The sequence below is a fragment of the Colletotrichum abscissum genome (assembly GCF_030869225.1).
Source record: "Colletotrichum abscissum strain IMI 504890 chromosome Unknown Scaffold_1.1, whole genome shotgun sequence".
Classification (NCBI taxonomy): domain Eukaryota; kingdom Fungi; phylum Ascomycota; class Sordariomycetes; order Glomerellales; family Glomerellaceae; genus Colletotrichum; species Colletotrichum abscissum.
Genome location: NW_026849987.1, coordinates 1 through 18,561, shown reverse-complemented (window position 1 = coordinate 18,561; position 18,561 = coordinate 1). Strand labels below are relative to the sequence as shown.

Sequence of the window (18,561 nt, the reverse complement as noted above, 5' to 3'; positions counted from 1 at the left end):
TGAGCCAGCCGAGGACCAGGCGAAGATTGAAGTCGTGTCAAAACTTCTGAAGGAAGAGGCAAGTAACATGCCGAGGTCATGGGAAAATTCCAAGTGAAGAAAGACACAGGAAGAGAAACCATAAGAGGACGAAGCAAGTGTAAGTCAGAATGGCGCAGGCCGACCCCTGGACTTCACAAGCCGGGTCTCCCAAAGCGTGCCTGACCAGATCTCTGACCGCAAGATGTCTAGCTGAGATTGGACCCTGAAAGCCAACCAAGTCTAAACGGCAAACAAGCAGGGAGGCCATGTGGCGGTGGACCAGCGGTGGCCGATCGAGGAGGGGCGGCGAGGCACATTGGCCGCTTGGCCGCCTCGGGAAGGGGCCCGAAAATGTGGAGAGGCATCCGGGGTAGAGGAGCGGTGTCATCAATGCCAGTCGCAAGTCTAAGGTAGCGGCTCAGAGATTCGCGAACGATGCGCTGACATGCGCCACTGGGACCATACAGAGAGAAGTATTGTGCACAGATTATATCTCAAGCTGGGCGAACTACACAGTCTAGACTATGGCGTAGTTGAGTGAATTGCGCCACCGGGCTTTTCGGCCGAGTCGACTGGCTCGTCTGGTGGTTTGTAGCGGCCTTCAATTGACTTTGGATTCTGCCTCTAAACAAGGAAATAATGACTCGCTGCATCTGAACTTGTGGAGAGACACAACGTGTGTTTGGGTATAGGTATTCAATTCGCCTTAGACATGTTGCGCAGACATCACACAATTGCCGTACTAAATGGACAAGGGAAGACGAACAAGATCGTTGTAAACTGAAAAATTGTATGTATGTCAGCCATGGGGGGGAAGCAATGAGATTAGTCCTTGATGCCTTGCTGAGAATGAAGATGACATTGGTAGAGAGAGCGGCTACACTTGATTTGGCATGGGACTGTGGCCCTGTCGAGGAATTTCCATTTTGATCTGATAGAATAAAGAAGGAGCAATCGGCCCAATCAACGGTGACGAGTACGGAGTAAGGTGCAACGGTGCTAGTGGCAAGTGCAAAGGAGAAAGGGTGGATGCGGGTGCGGCTGCCCCTCAAGGCCCCTTGTTCCTTCCCCGAAACATGAAGCGAACCCCAAGGCCCCAATGCCCCAATGCGGCACGCGCCCCATTCAAATCCACCCCTGCGACTGCCCTGCCAGATGTTCACGGATGACTAATGGCGCGTTCCCCCTGCGGCTAGCAATCGTATCCGGGTCCGTGCGTTTCAACTTCACGCGTTGTCTGTTTTTCGCACCCGTAACTCTGAGCCGCAAATTCGACGTCACCTCGTCTCCTGATGATCTGTTCAACTCTTTTCCATTTCAGCATCACCTTCGCAACTGCACTGTAACCTTGTTGCGTGCCGGAGATTCGTGCGCGGTACCGTTTCGCCAATGCCCCGCCCCTTCCTCCAGCCGTACCACTACTCCGCGCGCCACCTCCTCCTGACGCGGTGATTTCCGACCACCTCTCTTAATCCCCATCGAAACAAGTCCCAATACTGGGCCAATAATCGCGAAACATGCCTTCAAAGCCTTCAACACCGAGGCGATCCTTTACCGGTCGAAAACGTGGACGTCCTCCAGGTACAACCAATGCCACACGCAGTGCGCGCGACCTCGAAGATTCCCCCGCACCACCTCCCTCCGGCCGATCTACGCGCGACCACGCCACCCCTTCTGCAGTTCCTCACACCGAGCCGGCGCCTAAGAGAAGAAGATACATTCCTGGAGGCGCTGGTGGTGGAGGCCGTTTTATCGATGATGATGGAACTGAGACGCCCATCGCAGCAGTGCGTAGACCACCAAGGGAGCCGCGCAGCGTGTCGGCGATAGTCCCAAGACGAGAACGAAGCGCAAGATTACGAACCGCTGCGGATCGGGAAGACATGGAATTCAGTTCGGCTGCGGCTGTCGCAGCAGCCGTTGCAGAAAATGAAGGATACAAGCCCAGAGAGGAACGGGGCTGGGAGGAATTCCATCCTAAGCTCGATATCGATGCCACCTTCATGATGTTCCGCTCTGAAGAAGTCGATGGAATTCCTCTCCCTGTCGCCAAATCGCCTCCAAGGACACCAGCAGGAATACGGCCATCCACCCCGATAAATGGATCCAATACGCCCTTGAGAGAAATGAACCCGGCTTCGACGGGCAATACACCGGCGCCCACCACAAATTCCTACTTCAGCCTTCCCGTCGCTGGAAGTGAAACGCCACAGAAGCGTCGCACGAGGCCACCCCGTGAATCTGTCTCCTTCCTCGGTCGAGATCTGGCTCCAGCAGCGACACCAAGACTACCCCAAGTACTACCTATTCGGAATCAAACCCCCAAGGAGCGTCTGGACCTCAAGGCACCTTCTTATCGCAGATCTGACCAGGTTGAGCAATTCGAGAGCAAGAGCTTTGGTCAAGCGCGATACGTAGACAAGTCGATGATGAATGTAGGATATCAGGAGACTGATCGTTACATGCGCTCCGAGGGCAGACTTATTAAAGCGGCGGAACCAAATTTGGAGGACGACCTCGAACAATCAGCGGCCAAAGTAGATGGCGAAGCGCAACCAATATCTGGAACGAATGTTGGACGTGTCGAGTACGACATGGACGAGCAGGATGATAAGTGGTTAGAGGTTTACAACAGGGAACAAAGGAAGGGCAACGAACTGGAACCAATCACCCGCGAAGTATTTGAGATTGCCATTACGAAAATCGAAAAAGAGTGGCATGCGTTGGAAAAGCGGATACCAAAGCCCAATCCTAAACCGCCTCAGACCCATCGGCCGCGGTCTAGTTCGGCCGCGGCTGTCAATGGCGAACCACAAGTTGGGGAGGAGCAAGACAGCAAATGCGCGATTTGCGATGACGGCGACTGCGAAAACACCAATGCCATTGTCTTCTGTGACGGATGCGACCTCGCAGTCCACCAGGAGTGTTATGGTGTGCCCTTCATTCCAGAAGGCCAGTGGCTTTGCAGGAAGTGTCAGCTCATCGGTCGAGGCGTACCGGTAAGATTTCATCCCGCGCCCTTTCACTTTCTTGACATCATTACTAAAATGCTCCACAGACTTGCATCTTCTGCCCCAACACAGACGGCGCTTTCAAGCAGACCAATTCATCCAAGTGGGCGCACCTTCTCTGCGCAATGTGGATTCCTGAGGTGTCCCTTGGGAATGCCACTTTCATGGAGCCTGTCATGGATGTGGAGAAAGTGCCCAAGACGCGCTGGAAGTTGAATTGCTATATCTGCAATCAGAAGATGGGTGCCTGCATACAGTGCAGTAACAAATCTTGCTACCAAGCGTTCCACGTAACGTGCGCACGACGGTCGCGCCTCTTCCTCAAAATGAAGAACAGTCACGGGGCGCTTGCAGTTCTTGATAACAGCATGATACTGAAGGCTTTCTGCGACAAACACTGTCCTCCCGACTACTCCAAAGACAATGGCGTCACTCAAGCAGCGCGGGAAGCTAAGAAGTTCTACAAGCGGGCAATGAAGGGACGGATCTGGGCAGACAGCCAAGCAACAGCTCATGCGCTGGCTGCAAATCACCGTAATGCCTTAACAGAGCACCCACCCGACGAAAGTCAAATGACGGGAGCCAAATTTGCGTCCTATGTTGGCGGAGACAAAAAGAAGGGGCAACCCGGAAAGCAGATTTGGAAGCTACCTTCAGGCGCGCCCATCATTCCCCAAGCTGTCTTTGAGATTGTGGAACAGGCGCTTTCTCGGTTCCCGTTCCGCAAGCGCAAGGATTTCGTCAGCGAAGCATGTCGCTACTGGACGCTCAAGCGCGAGGCCCGCCGTGGTGCGGCGCTTCTCAAGCGACTGCAGTTACAGATGGAGACCTTCTCATCGATGGAGCTTACAAGGCGGAACTTTGCGCAAATGGGTCCATCTGGGAAAGCCCGTCTTTCACGGCGTGTCGAATTCGCCGAGGCGTTGCTCAAGGACCTCTGGGAACTGAAGCTTCTCTCTGAAAGCGTCGTCCAGAGAGAGCAAGAAAAGCTCGACGCTGCAGAGCTTGAGCAAGAGTTCGTGGACACTTGCTATTTCCCAATCGCGAAGCTGCTGGGACCGGTCGTTGAGAAGGCGATATTGTAAGTGATATCATCCACTTTGTCGAATCAACCTGCTAACCGGACTTAAAGCCTCGACAAAAACATTTTTAAGGAAGGCCTCTTGGAGCTCCAGGAGAAACTGGAGTGCCGATTCTATACCAACACCCTCGTCTTCACCCATGACTTGTGTGAAGTAATTCATGTCGGCATCAATACAGAGCCTACGCACCTCGAAAATCCGTCCCAGGGCGGCACTCTCTCGCCTGTAAAGCAGAACTTCCACGACCCGAGGCAGAGGAAGACGCTCGGCAAACGAATACTGAAGGCTGTCCAGCCACAACTTGAAACGGCCCTCAAAACAGAAGCCGAAATCACTCACAAGCCGTATGAGACTCTGGCTAAGGAGTTTGAGGGTATGCTAGAAGCCAGCATCGAATTCCGTCAGCCATCCATCACCGTCTCCCGCACAGAAGAGAGCACCGAACCCAGCCAGGATACTATCATGGTGGATGCTGCTACCGAGCAGATCACTGTTGCAAACGACGAGAGCGTCAAGGGTGCAGGCGCCACAGCCGATGCTGCAGCAGACGAGATGGACATCGATGCCGAAGGAGAAGAAGATGACGGCAATATTGAAGTCAACACTTCGACTTTGGACAAGCCAAGCGACGTCCACTCATCGAATTCGTCGGTGGCGGGGCATGAGGGCAACGGTAAGGCTGCTGTCAAGATTGAAGGGTCAGTGGCTCCGACCGTTCAGCCCACAGATACGCCGCCTGAGGCGGGCTATGTGCCTGCCAGTAGACCAACGCAACCGGCCCCTCCAACGCCACCGCAGTCCAACGGCAGCCTGGGCAACGAGTCCACAGATCCATTGTCTGAGGGCGGCGTACCCTGGTACTTTTCCGACTTCAAACCCAAGGGAACAACCATTGTCGAGGAGACGTGGACCGGTCGCGAGGCGCTCCGCAGTCTTAGCGAGGACCTCACCGACATGGATGAGCAGGAGCTCGAAGGCCTGGCCTTTGATGTAGAGGACAGTACTATCACTGCATCGCCAACCGTCAATGACGAAGTGGCGGACACGATTGTCAGCAAGGCCAAGTCCAACAACAACAACAACAACAACAACAACAATAAGGTCCGCAAGCGCACGAGTGCCCGAGCATCTGCTAGAAGGAGATAGTTGTGCTCTTCGCCCCCTGTCTCTCTCAACGACAACCCTCTCTCTTCATGGAGAGTCGCAACGCCCCTTTGTTATGAATTTTGTGTTTTTAACGAAATTGTATTTGTACAAGAGAAGACCCCGACGACATGTCCCAATTGTTTCTCCCCCTTGCTTGCTTTTCATTTTCCCGGCAACTACATCTCGCGTCACGATTCCCCCAGCTTTTACACCGTATCCTTTAACTACACCCCGTGCGCCGCGTCTACTATAGCGAGGCCGCGTGCCTATTACTACCATCAATACTTTTTCTTCCTGTTTCTTCCTTGAATTTTATTCAGTGGGTTTGATTACTAGGCGTTTAAGAAGTTGGAGGGAATGCCTCCCGCAAACTTTCACCAAACATGGCTTTTCTTCAAGGGCGTTTTCGGATCAAGGAAGAGTTTTTATCAGGTTAGCAAGGGGGAGGCTTCACGCACACACAAACACCCCGTTATACCGCCCACGCGAGATGGGAGAGGCTTTTCTTCTTAGCTTAGCTAGTATTGAGAGAGACTTCTTATTTTCTTCTCCCTGTTAAAGTCATGAGTATGAAATGTTCCGAGAGTGAGGAAGGAAGGAAGAGGTGTTGTCGTTGTTTCCAAGTTTTCCTGCCTATTGGTGTTCCCTGCCATCTTTCTTCTAGGATAGAGCGACGGAGGAAGGTGATTTGAAGTTGAGACCTATCCGAGATCTTTGTATGTAGTGTGAGCGGTATGTGACGATGGTCGAATAAGAGTTTTTGAGTGTGCAACATGAAGGTGCGTGCGCGTGTGTTTTGGAGAATACACTACGTGTTCCTCGTATCCTGATGTTTTGAAGTTCTTGGGTAATCTATTCATCTGTGTTGCATCCATATATGAAAATGTGCCGTGATTGGAGTTGATGAAATGTGAGTTGTCCACTGCGCCTTGTGTTTAAGAATACTTTCAAGCGTCTAAAATACTCCGTGTTACGTGTTCATGTACATGAAGACTGACATGTGACCACCAGGAGGGTTGACGCCCATCTCGGAGTATACACCAGGAACCTTGAGATGGCTATAAGCGTGATGTACAAAGATAAGTATTACTGGGTATTCTGCCTCTAAGGAGAGATGTAGGAACCGACGCAAATTTATCTATCCGCATGTATCACACTTATGTATGGGCTCTGCTACCATCATATGAGTTACCGAGAACCCTAGACATCATGTATGAGATGGCGGAGTTCCGCACACAGATGAGCAAATCGGCCACGAGCACCCGGTATCCCATCAACTGTGAGATGCCGTCAATACATCTATACGTACTTTCCTAAGAGGCAACAACGAATTATATCTATCCGGACCTATTTCCCTTACATCTGCCAATGAATAGGTTTGAAAGAAAGTACAAGTTGGAGAAAGACTGGAGATGGATGTACTGACGCCTCCCAGCAGTTTAAGGAATAAGTCGTGAATAATGGTCAGAGAGCCTACTGTCTGAAGGCCAGCTTACTACCGAGACGCAACGGAGCCTCACCAGCGGCTATCACGCTTAGCGGACCTCAAAACTCGATGCACAGAAAACCAAGAGCCTCAAACCATCAGCTGAGAGTATGAAGAATCAACTGCAACTTCAGAGTCATGACGAGGCTGCGCGGAAGTCATACTCCACATGTCTGTCTGCCTAGGCACACGTCCTCGAGGGCAGAAGAGAGGGTGGGCACTAGGGATGCGCTGCCACGTCGCTCAGTCTGTGGTGGAGGGGCATTGAATCGGTGAGAAAACGACGACCACCACGACCAACCCACCACTGCGAAGAGGCGAGTGTGCCTGATGGGGGGACGTCGCGGGGCAGTCATGTGATGCGTACCCACCCCCCGACAAGTTGGGGGATTGACCAGGAGGAAGATGGACTTGGAAAAAAAGGCCTTCATCTGGAGGGAAAAGCAGAATTGCGTGGCTTGTACCTGTTCAGAGAATTGGCTGAAGGGCTTTTCTCATTGGACGCTGGAAAGCGCAAAGGTCAGCCAGCGGGCGGGGGGAGGGACGTCGGTATGGATGGGGGGCACCGCCAATTGGATCATACAAAGTACTTGACTTGATGTAACTGGGCCACTTTTCCCCGATTGCCCCTCCTTCCCCCCCTCTTCATCGACTGAGAGCGGCGGCCATGGCATCTGTTGGATAGGAGGGGAACCCGAACTCAGATGTAGATCCTTCGGTCCTGGCCGAAGGCTGCGAGCGTGTTTGTAGTCGATGGACTCAACTGATTACCTATCCAGCAGAGTGCCTAGTAATACCAAGGAGGATGTGCTGCACGACATGATCCTGACGCACTCTTCATACACTTACATGCTGTACGGCTTCCGTGGATGCAGGCTGACTGACAGGCAGACAGACACATGACTGACGTAGTTGGCATACTTTTGCTGCGGTCGAAGTCTTGTGCCGTTCGTTCCGCAGCTTGCGTCTACCCATAGTCACTTTCTTGTTGAACATTTCGACCCTGACGTGACGTGAGGTCCCGTTTCGTCCACATTTCCAGCATAGAGAGATTGAACGGTATGTGCCGGAATTCCCTCAAGGATCGACTGGGGAATTTTCAAATGCAACGAGGCTACCCCAATATTCTACTGGTCAGACAGTTTTCGACTTTCGGGTGATATCTCTCCATTGAGTGCCCGTGCCAAATCTTCGCCTTGACCGCTTCAAGTCTCGGTCGTCAGAACCTAGAGCGCATTGGTGGGTGTAATCAAGAGCCGCCGTCAGCCTCTGGTTGGCAACTAAGAGCTGGGCAAGGCTCTGGATGAGGGAACGAATAAGCATCGAGCCGGTCGAATGAACGGGGTCAGTTAGCCCATCTTAGCAGCTCCACAGCCCGTCTGACGAAGCTGGCCTTTGATGTAAGTTGAGAAACATCGCCATGCTTACGGTTGGATGCTGCCCTTGAAAGTGCTGGTCCCGATTCCAGTCGATTTGTGAGAGTATGATGCCCGTGTTCTCAACGGTAGCGGTTGGCTGGGTTGATGTCGGCACCTAATTGTGGTCACAGTGGTGTTAGAGCCACATCTCTGTCGATACCGCGATGTGATCGACGCTAGATTAATATGTCTTGGTCTGAGTCACTGGGTTTGTTGCCTCGCGGATTTGATCTTACAAACAAATCGTCAAATGTTCGGGCCGGATGCGAGGCCTGGGAGAGAGTAAAAAAGAGGGCAACAATGTCTTGCATCGAGCTGGCTTGCATGTCTCTTCAGCTGATCTTCGAAGCGTTGGCGTTTTCCCTCAAATGGCCGTGCCACGCGGGGAAGCTTTTGAGTAGAGGCTAATCTTGGCATCTGCTGAGTACCGTAGTGAGACGGAGAAGTTTTCGAGGGTTGGGGTTTGGGCGGGCGGTGTCTGAAAGCGACCATGGACCGAGAGCGTCGCTCATCGAACAAGACAAATGCAGGACTCAAGTGTCACTATCTCATATTCTACTGGCATGGAGCAGCGCCTGCGAATAATTGGATGCTTGAGGATTTCCGACGTACAGATGTTGACTGTCCCTGGACGCGGAAACATGGAGCGTCTGGTCTGCGTACGACTCGCCGTCGTCTTTAACAGCACTGATAAAGTTCAGGTGCGAGAAACACACGACACGTACACACGATGACTAGTGGTAAGGTTGGTTGTGTCGAGCGCGAGCGGCTTCAGATGAATGCGGTGAATGGTGGTATTGGCGAGCGCCTTGACTTGTGTGGCCACCCGGTAGACCGTCTGACATGGCGTTACTCAGGGGCCTATTCGGGGTCGGACCCTGGTGATCATGGTGTTATGGTTGAGGAGTGACACTCAGTAACCACCAGCTCGTAGGCGGAGACGAGGAAGGGAGATGCCGAGGGAGAGCGGCATGGATGGGATTGCTTCCGTTGCGCTGTTGGAGAGGAGGCACAAGCTGGGTGATTCGCGGTCCAGAAGGGGTCATCGCTGTCCGTCGTCGGTCTCGTTCAAGCCTGTCGGCCCAGCGTCCCAGAGGCTGCAACATGTGGAATTTCGAGTGTCATACATAGAGTAGAGTTGAAACGGAAGACTGGTGGTTTGTTTAGCAAACGATAAACCACTATGTTTGTTACTTTTATGGCCCAAGATGTCTCGCAACTTAGACTTGTGAATGGATGATGGACGAAAACGGCCATGGCAGACGTCTTTCTGTGTTGTAAGGTGCCAGTGGACAATGAGCGTCAGGTCTGTGACAGGCTTGGGGGGGAAGGGAAATATCTTACGAAGCAAATGCCAAGTTGTATGAAGGCAAAGTTTAAGGTAAGAAGGAAGTCAAGCTCAGCGCCCGCGCAAGCCACAGGTGGAAGGAAAGAGACAGTCAAGTGGGAGATAGAATGATCTTCCACTTGACTTATCTAGATCCCTACTACTATGATTACTATTTCTTTTCTCTTTGCCCTCTATCTATTCTATGAATAGTACATGAAAACAATAGTAAGAAGAAATAATAGAAAAGACAAGTACCTTACAGTATGAAAGATAGCAGCGGTAGGGCGGTAGGCGATGGAACTTGCCTACCTCAGTATGTTGGGGCATTGGCCGGCATAAGGTACTATTTTGTCCAGTGACGTATGGAAGGCTTCAGGCGGCAGAATGGCATACATACCTTCCTCACAGGGCACCTTCCCGAGGCAAGTAATTCAGAGAGGCTCGCTAATGGTACCTACCTAGGTAGGGTTGCATAGAATCAGAACAGAGGTACTAATAAACTGCATGCATAGGAAGGAATTCATCATAATGCAATACCAACGACCTACTGCCTATTACCTAGGTACGTAAGGTTGGGCAGATAATCTCCGTCCGAATGTTTGACTCGCATGGGCTGCACTGTCAGTTTGCAAGCCGGATATCTGGTTGCAAGGGAGGGAAAGCACTCCCACTCGGGGATTTGGAGAAACATCTCTAGAAGTAAACAAACCAGATGGGGGCACAGGCGATGACTTTGGCACTAGACGCTCGGGATTATCAAGGGGGAGGCTGAGCCGGATGTGATATTCGACGGGACGCCGCCATGATACAAGTTTAGAACAGCCGTATCTCCAGGTCCAGCTCCAGCTCCCGCGGCGGGTCCCGTCGATTCGATGACTTGGACCATGGCCAAAAGCCAGTCGGTCCGGCGGGTGGGGTTTTTCATCTCTTCATGACCCCCGGTGCGTGACACCTTCATCCACCAGCACCACGTCCGAGGCCCCCAGCCCAACGTCCACTCCCACGGCATACGGAGACGGCCCATAGGGTTCCGCGCTCATGGAGTGTTACCGCTCCCAACTGAGGAGCCTCACCTCCCGCAAGCTTTCAGGCTCGATGAGGCCCCTGTGGCTAACCCTTGCTGCTGGGTCGTGGATTTGTTCTCAGTGTTCCACGGGTGGGCAATGCCCCAGACTGGCACTTCAGGGACAATGCCATGGCAGATTTGCCATCATGCTTCCTTGGATAGAGTAGGAATCCTAATGGCGCATCTCCCAGTAGCACCCTCTGGCTTCAACACCTTGATAAAGATAAAAAGTCCCAGCCTGAGATGGTCGCGAGCCACCTACCTAAGCCCGGTAGATAGGAAATGCACATGCCTCATGTAACATGTCAAAACCAACCAAATTATGTAGGCCGTACAGATGTAGATGTGTCTGATCCAAGGTGAGGCAGGTACTCCCAAGGCGTGTTGCGGTAGTTGCCGTGGCCGGCAAGACGGGTAAGGTGAGAGGCAAGCAAGGGAAGACACGAACAAAATCAAGGGCAGGCACCCCCTGCCGCACCTACCCTACCAGTCAGTACCTTACGCATGCCTGGGTCGCGCTTTCCCATTCCTCCCGTCGCCGAGAAAAACGTGCCTGCCACTCCTGCCCAACCTGAAGCTCCCTGACTGGTCGACGGGCGGGCGACTGGCGTGCTGAGAAACGGACAACGGGAGGCGCTTGCCGATGCAAAGACGCGGTGATGCACCGAAATGTGCCAACCCAACCAGCGACACGCTTCAAAACACCACACCTTCACTTTCTCGCTGGTGTGCTTACCTTACCTGTGGAGGGAGGGCATGTCTTCCTTAGCAGGCGGGAGGACGTGGAGCGATGCGCCTACGTACCTTAGTCGGGGGCGGCATCTACCTACCTAGTTGGCAGGCGCGATGGGAGAGAGGGAAAGAAGAAAAAAAAAAGAAACGTAGATACGGATTAGACGGGGACTGAGGGAAAAAAAAAGTCGAGACCAGTACTACGACCCCAATTTTATCCCGTCCAGATCTCCCTCTCTTTGATTTTTTTTTCTCTCTTCGTCCTCCACCTTGCCTTATTCCTGATCACGATCCTCGGCTTCGCTTTTCATTTTCGTATTATGAGGCCGCTTGTCCGTTCTCAAGCGACATAGTGAAGCAGCGGAAACGCGAACAGAAGAAGGGAAAACCCAAACCCCCATAAGTAGGCATAACATAATACCTACCCGGTCTCACATTGTTTTCCGTCTTGCATCCTTGATATTCGCACAAAGTGCAAGTTCACCTCAAAGGCAACCTAATTTAATTTTGTCTGTCGCCTCTGGGTTTGGCATCTCTTTCTTGCCCGTCCTGCCTGCCTTTAACGCTTCGAGAGCCCATAATATCTGCACCACCCACACCCATCAGCGATCACTTAGTGCCCATAGCACTATCCCTCTTTAGCCATCCCCCCTGTAGTACGAGCGACCCCCCTCACGCTTTTCTCACCCAGACGCAGGCAGAGGAGACCAATCCCTCCACACCTCTCTCTTTTCCTCTCCCATTTTCTGCGCTCCTCCTGCCGACTCCTGCCTTTCCGACCGAGCAGCCCGCCGCCGCCCAACACAAAACACGAAAATCCTCCCCTCAAACCCACCCTCACCTCTCCCTCCCCCCAAAGCCTCTTTTTTCCCCCACGAGGCCACCTCTTGACCCAACGGCGACGATACGTCTATTCAAGACGACAACGCGATCTAGAGATTTCCATCTCTTCAATACATTCAAAACAACGACGATCAATCAAACAGACGAACTCCGCATCGCTGTTTACGGCAAGAGCGGCACCTGCTGAAAAAAAGGCGAAGCTATCAACAGACGGCCCTATCTCCAGCGGCGAATCCCACCCCATACAGGCGAACTCGATCCCGCACAGGGACGACGAAAATTTTCTCAACGACGACGCGAGACGCTACCACACTTTCTGGTCTGCGAATAATCCATAACGTCGAACATTTCTGTCGCCGCTTTCTCTTCCTCGGAAAGAAAGGCCTACAAGAGCTGAGATCACTTCGCCGTAAGTCTTTCGCCCTGTCCCGCTCGCGCTTCCCCTCTCCTGCCTACTCACAACCACGTTGCCCTCAACCTCCCCGCGCCCTTCCCAAACAAAGCGGTTAAACAAGTATTTTACCATCTTGCGGCATACTGACCACGCGTCTTTTCTGAACAGACACGAGAAGTGCATCGTTCCCGTAAACTGGGCATTCTTTGTCTCTGGCCGCTGCAAAGTATACCCCCCCCCCCCCCCCCCCCCCCCCCCCCCCCCCCCCCCCCCCCCACCCCACCCCTCCCCCCCGCCCCGTCTCCCCCCCCACCATTTTTTCTCAACACACCGAAAGGACTCCTTTTCCCCACAACTGGTCTTTTTTTTTCTCGCCCCCCGCAAAAAATCCCCCCCCCCCCCCCCCCCCCCCTTTCAGTGCTCTTGCTTGCCGCAGTCGCGAACAATCCTCTCGGTATCAGCGGGCCATCTTTCTGGCTGGTGAGGATTTAAGATGGCGGACCAACATGAGGTCGACCTTGACTCGATAATCGACCGCCTCCTCGAGGTTCGTGGAAGCCGTCCCGGTAAGCAGGTGCAGCTTCTCGAGGCTGAGATCCGCTACCTCTGCACCAAGGCTCGTGAGATCTTCATCTCCCAGCCCATTCTTCTCGAGCTTGAGGCTCCCATCAAGGTACGCTTAATCTTTGGGCCTGGGTAGGCCAACTTACTTCCCCATGCTTTGCCTTCCCCGAGTTGCACAGACCTGCTGACGCCAACCCCTCACCCAGATCTGCGGTGATATCCACGGACAATATTACGACTTGCTGCGTCTCTTCGAGTATGGCGGCTTCCCTCCCGAGGCCAACTATCTCTTCCTGGGTGATTACGTCGATCGTGGCAAGCAGTCCCTCGAGACCATCTGCTTGTTGCTCGCCTACAAGATCAAGTACCCCGAGAACTTCTTTATTCTCCGCGGCAACCACGAGTGCGCCTCCATCAACCGTATTTACGGTTTCTACGACGAGTGCAAGCGCCGCTACAACATCAAGCTATGGAAGACATTTACGGACTGCTTCAACTGCCTGCCTATCGCCGCTATCATCGACGAGAAGATTTTCACCATGCACGGCGGTCTCAGCCCTGATCTGAACTCCATGGAGCAGATTCGCCGCGTCATGCGACCCACTGACGTATGTTTGCACCCCTCACGAAGCCAATTGCTGGCCTCGTCTCGAATTACTTATTGACTAATTCTTCAAACCACAGATTCCCGATTGCGGTCTTCTCTGCGATCTGTTGTGGTCTGATCCCGACAAGGACATCACAGGCTGGAGCGAAAACGACAGAGGTGTCTCCTTCACTTTTGGTCCCGACGTTGTGTCCCGGTTCCTTCAGAAGCACGATATGGATCTGATCTGCCGTGCCCACCAAGTCGTGGAAGACGGTTACGAGTTCTTCTCCAAGCGCCAGCTCGTGACCCTGTTCAGTGCACCGAACTACTGCGGAGAATTCGACAATGCCGGAGCCATGATGAGTGTGGACGAGAGCTTGCTCTGCTCGTTCCAGGTGAGAAGACGGCGATGGAAATTCTACTGTGCCGGCCAAGTCAACTGACGAGACTCTCCTACAGATTCTGAAACCTGCTGAGAAGAAACAAAAGTACGTCCCTGGTGGTCTCGGAGGCAACAGCCGACCAGTCATCTCTCCCCGGAAGTCCGCTTCCAAGTGAAATCAAGAGTTTATACGAACATGCACATCTTTTTAGGTTCGGCCGTCGTTAAATGCCTCCCGTCCATATCGACCGCTCTACTTTTACGTCCACCGACGCGGGTCTCTCGCGACCCCTTCACACCGTCCTCCCGCCTTCTCGATCCTCTGAGTCACCATCCGTCCACTCTTCGACTTGTCCGATTCTTCCCGAGCCCACCCACCGACTACAACCCGCGCAAACTGTTCACGATTACGGCTGTCTGGTAGCAGAAGATAAACACACAAAAACACTGGAATTTGCAATGGCTATCACAACGTTTCACGTGCCTCTGTGCGAAGCCCCTCGGTGGACATGAACTCACCCAGGGGTGTAATAATGAGTGATTTGCACGCCAATAACGCGCCAAGAGCAGCCTCGATTTACTGTTCCATCGTGGGAATACTTGTCCCCTCCCCCAGCCGCCACTGCCACAAAGGCTTGTCCAAAAGTCATTGTGCTGAGGCGCCAATTGGCAATATCCACCGTGGTCACGGGGATCATATGAACTTGAACATCCGCTATTGTGCCCTCGAGCTTGCGTCGCGGCCGTAGGGGGCCGTGTCTCAGCTCAATGTCGTGGTGGCACTTGTAAGACTATAATCTACTCGGCATAGACAGAAGCAAGCCCGTCGCGGGGTTGGTATTCTGGTTTCTCAAAGGAGGCATTGCTCATCGGCCGGGCAACGGGGGGGTTGGGTGTCGCTTTTCACTTCTTTTTCTGCTTGTACTATTCTCCATTGACTCTGGTCTTTTTTTTTCCGTCTTTTCTTGTAACGCTGGAGGAGAAGGGGCGTATGGTCGGCAGAGGTCTGTTGCTGAGACATGTGTTCAGGGGATCGCTGCACAGATCACTGTGTGTACGATCTTGGAATGATGGGGTCTAACAATCCGGCTCCGAATTGATGGTTTCTGTGAACAGTTCGCTCTAGGCATTCCTGTGGGGTTGACCCGGCGTGGTCAGGTTCACGTCGAGTTCTGTCGCAAAGGAGGATGCTGCGGCTAGTAATTGCAATGAAAAAAGCCAACCTTTATACGTTTGATCAACCTGACCGGATTTTCGGATGCGGAAGTAACGTGCTCATTGTGTATATTGTCTGTGTTTACTGAAGATTGTATGCTCCCGCTGACGGAGAAGAGAGTTCTTGAAATCATGCATTGCATGTTTTGTGTTGTCTAGTTAAACGCTCCATGCCCACGCGTGCCACCTAGATACCGCGTAGACGTTCCCGTCCGTGCCGATCCCCAGGTCCGAATCACTAGTAATCCCGGTTCGCATTCCAAAGCCCTTACTTGCCGCCCCCAACTTCCCCGGCCACTGGGCAACAGAAATTGAGAGACATGTTGAAATTCCTAGGGGTAGCAGTTGAGGCGAACATTGCGAGCTTGGGATCCCGTGGCCATGGTGCTACCTACGGCTAGCCCCGCGCTCCGGTCCCCCGCGCCAGGCCTAGCAAGGCTGGCTACACCAGAGTAGAGCAGGGCAGGGCTGAATACATTGGCTTACCAGACCAGATCAGGTGCCGATTGTATCTATAGGGACCCGGGTTTCTCAAGCACAGTCCTCGCACTTGTCCTTATCGAACTTGGCCGGCGGATCGTCATATTGCTGGCCAGGCAGCTGGCCTGCGGGCGAGATCTCGGCCTTGGCCTGCTGTCCCTTGTTCGCGCGAGCTGCGCCGATGGCGTCTCGGGCTGCGTCGCTTAGAGAAGAGGATTCATTGTGTTCTTTGCTCTCGGAGGTGGGCTTCGTTTCGCTGCCGGCTGGGGAGTGGCCTGCGTTGGCGGGGTGCTTCTTGAGCTGGGAGACCACGTCCGAGGCGGCTGCGGAGGAAGGCATCGTCATTGTCGGCGCCGCGGCGAGTGCGTCGGAGGCCAGGGTCGGTGGTTGTTGTGTAGAGGTTTCGGGTGTGATTGCTGTTGCTGTCGTTGAAGTCTGATCCGTCGTCGCGTGTTTACGGTCGACGTGGCCGAGGTCTCTGCCGGGCTGGATGACGTCGCGGAGACGGCGCTTGAGCTCCTTGGTCTCGGGGAAGCCTCCTTCGGTCTTGCGGTCCCAGAGGATCGTTGAGGAGGTCGTTGTCGCGCCGGCGGGTTGGTGGGTTAGCGTCACGGTGAAGGTGCCGCCTGTGGAGGGTTGGAGGGCGACCTCGCCGATGGAGGTTCCGAATGTCGATAGGAGCTCTTGGGCGAACTGTTTGTGGTGTAAGAGAGGTGTTATTTTGCCGAGTTGTGTATACCTGGCTTTTGAGTAGGGTAGAAGGGACGGATGATGGGCTTGATTCACGGTGGAAAGGGCAACACCAGGCCAAGCACGAGTTGGAGGGGTTGGAAGAGGAGGTTGAGGGTGTCAGGGATGTTGCCGAGGATGAGGTCATCAACGGCCACCTCCCGTATAGAGGTAGGACCTGTGTAAGTGTATCCTACCTTGCGGCAGATAAAGGTAGGTGTTTACAAATTAGGAAAGGCAGGAAGTAAAGATGGATGGCAAAAGACCCGGCAGTGAGGTCTCCCCCTCCTGCCCTTTGGCTTGTACTTACATATGCTGCGCGAAGCATCCACTTACACTGAGTGCAGAACTGGATCGCGATGCGGGGCAGCGGCGTTGATGTCGACGCTGACTGCGGTTCGGTAGATGTTTCGGCCATTTCGGGATCGTTGCTGTTACCTGGAACGAGGAACAGGAGAGTAGACTACTGTGCAGACCTTTGTGGTCTCCTCGTTGTAGTGATTAGGTAGGCTGCACGGGGAGAGGATGGGATGGTGTGGGAAATGGCGTCTATTCTCTTGTTCTTCCTGCGTCATTGGCGGCCAGCCAGTACTTTTTTGGATTGGGGAAGAGGGGGGAGGAGGAGGCGCGGTTGGTGCCATCCCAGCTTTCCTCTGATGATCAGGTAAGCGTGCAGGAAGCTGTGGCCATGCCGGCGCTGGTTCCATTGAGACTGGGAGGAGGGGAGATGGAAAAGCCACACTTGCTGGCTTACGAAACAAAAAAGGATCCGGCGGAAGTGTGCACGGGGAGATGGAGTGGAGGGACCTATTGTAAGAAACTGTTCGGATCCGAACTCGCACTCGGAAGGACGGTGATGCAGCAGCCAGCCGGCAAGGGCCTTGCTCTCAGCCGTGACCATCTGGCGGCACGTCCCATTGAGCAACGAAAAGAGAAAAGCCAGGCACACGCCAGAAAAGAGAGAATAACGGGCCCGCATATGAACTTCCCTCCCAGGACATTCCCCCCCCCAGAACCCAGCACGTCGGTGGCAGCCAGTGGCTCGAACGCCCTGCAGCAATTCAGGTACGGGTGGGCCAGCACCAGGGATCAGGGCCGGCAGGGCTTTTCTTCGGACTTGTCCTGTGCTGCAAAATAGCAACACCAGACGGGGAGTGAGTCGTGCGGAAACAGTGTGTGTTGTTTGGGGACGAGCTTGCGCGCCGGGCCCTTTCTCGACTGACGACGTTGGGAAAAGCCGGTCCTGAGTCGACTCCGAGGTAGAATAGGCAAGGTAAGGTACGGATACGTGTGCATAAGGTGCGCACACGTAACTCCGGGGCCGGGAAGACTTTTGGAAACACCTGTGTACCCGTGGAACCCGTGGAAAGTGGTTTCCGGAATTTCCTGACCGTGAGGTGAGGTATCTTACCTTGCTGCATAGTGATACAGCCAGCGCCTGCAAAAGCCCAAACGTCTGCAGAACACTGGCGGTGGGCACATCGCCTTGATCTTGGGGGTTTTGCTGGGAGGAGAGGACGGTTATCACCCACCTCGGGTACAGCAGCAACCTCGGGATAGGGGCGTGGTAACAGGGGGGTGTCGGAGTACGGAGCCCCGTCCGGCAACGAACACCACAAGGCAAAGATACCTTGGACCAGAATTGAAAGGAAAGATTTGTGGTGTTGCAGCGGCGATGGCGGGAGGGAGAAAGGGGGAAGGAGAGCAGTAGAAGTAGTAGTAGCCATCATTCAGTGTCTGGACACAGTGAAACACCGTATGAAGCAAACCGGAACGTTGAACCTCATCTAACCAGCGTTTTATCGAGCGCCGTACGCAGTACAGGCTACGGATACAACAACTCCAATTGGCAATGGCGGCTCACCGACGGTCCAAAGAGAAAACCACAGGTCCCACCACTACTGTACTCTTTCTTAACCCCCCCCCCCTCCCCCCGGTAGCCGAAGACTCGAAGCGAAGGGGAAAAAAGATGAGTTGACAGGCGGGCCAGGCCCGATGTAATCCTCGGGAAATGAAAGCTGGTGCTCTTGTAGCTCTTTTCGGCCTCGAACAGGCGGAGTGCGGTAACCCCCC

At 53.6% G+C, this 18,561-nt stretch overlaps 3 protein-coding genes across 3 annotated transcripts; 2 read left to right on the top strand and 1 right to left on the bottom strand.

Annotated features, from left to right (window-relative positions):
• Window positions 1-1,538: 1,538 nt before the first annotated feature.
• CABS01_00003 (PHD-finger domain-containing protein) lies at window positions 1,539-5,260 on the top strand (the record flags this gene model as incomplete). The annotated part of the gene is made up of 3 exons (XM_060533387.1): window positions 1,539-3,020; window positions 3,080-4,113; window positions 4,165-5,260. 3 exons carry the CDS (start codon window positions 1,539-1,541, stop codon window positions 5,258-5,260), a joined length of 3,612 nt encoding a protein of 1,203 aa, XP_060405901.1.
• Window positions 5,261-13,022: 7,762 nt separating this feature from the next.
• Window positions 13,023-14,240, top strand: CABS01_00002 (calcineurin-like phosphoesterase; the record flags this gene model as incomplete). Its single annotated transcript, XM_060533386.1, has 4 exons — window positions 13,023-13,202; window positions 13,300-13,701; window positions 13,778-14,077; window positions 14,142-14,240. 4 exons carry the CDS (start codon window positions 13,023-13,025, stop codon window positions 14,238-14,240), a joined length of 981 nt encoding a protein of 326 aa, XP_060405900.1.
• Window positions 14,241-15,810: 1,570 nt separating this feature from the next.
• Window positions 15,811-17,389, bottom strand: CABS01_00001 (selT/selW/selH selenoprotein domain-containing protein; the record flags this gene model as incomplete). Its single annotated transcript, XM_060533385.1, has 4 exons — window positions 15,811-16,452; window positions 16,563-16,666; window positions 16,825-16,926; window positions 17,296-17,389. 4 exons carry the CDS (start codon window positions 17,387-17,389, stop codon window positions 15,811-15,813), a joined length of 942 nt encoding a protein of 313 aa, XP_060405899.1.
• Between the last annotated feature and the right edge of the window lie 1,172 nt (window positions 17,390-18,561).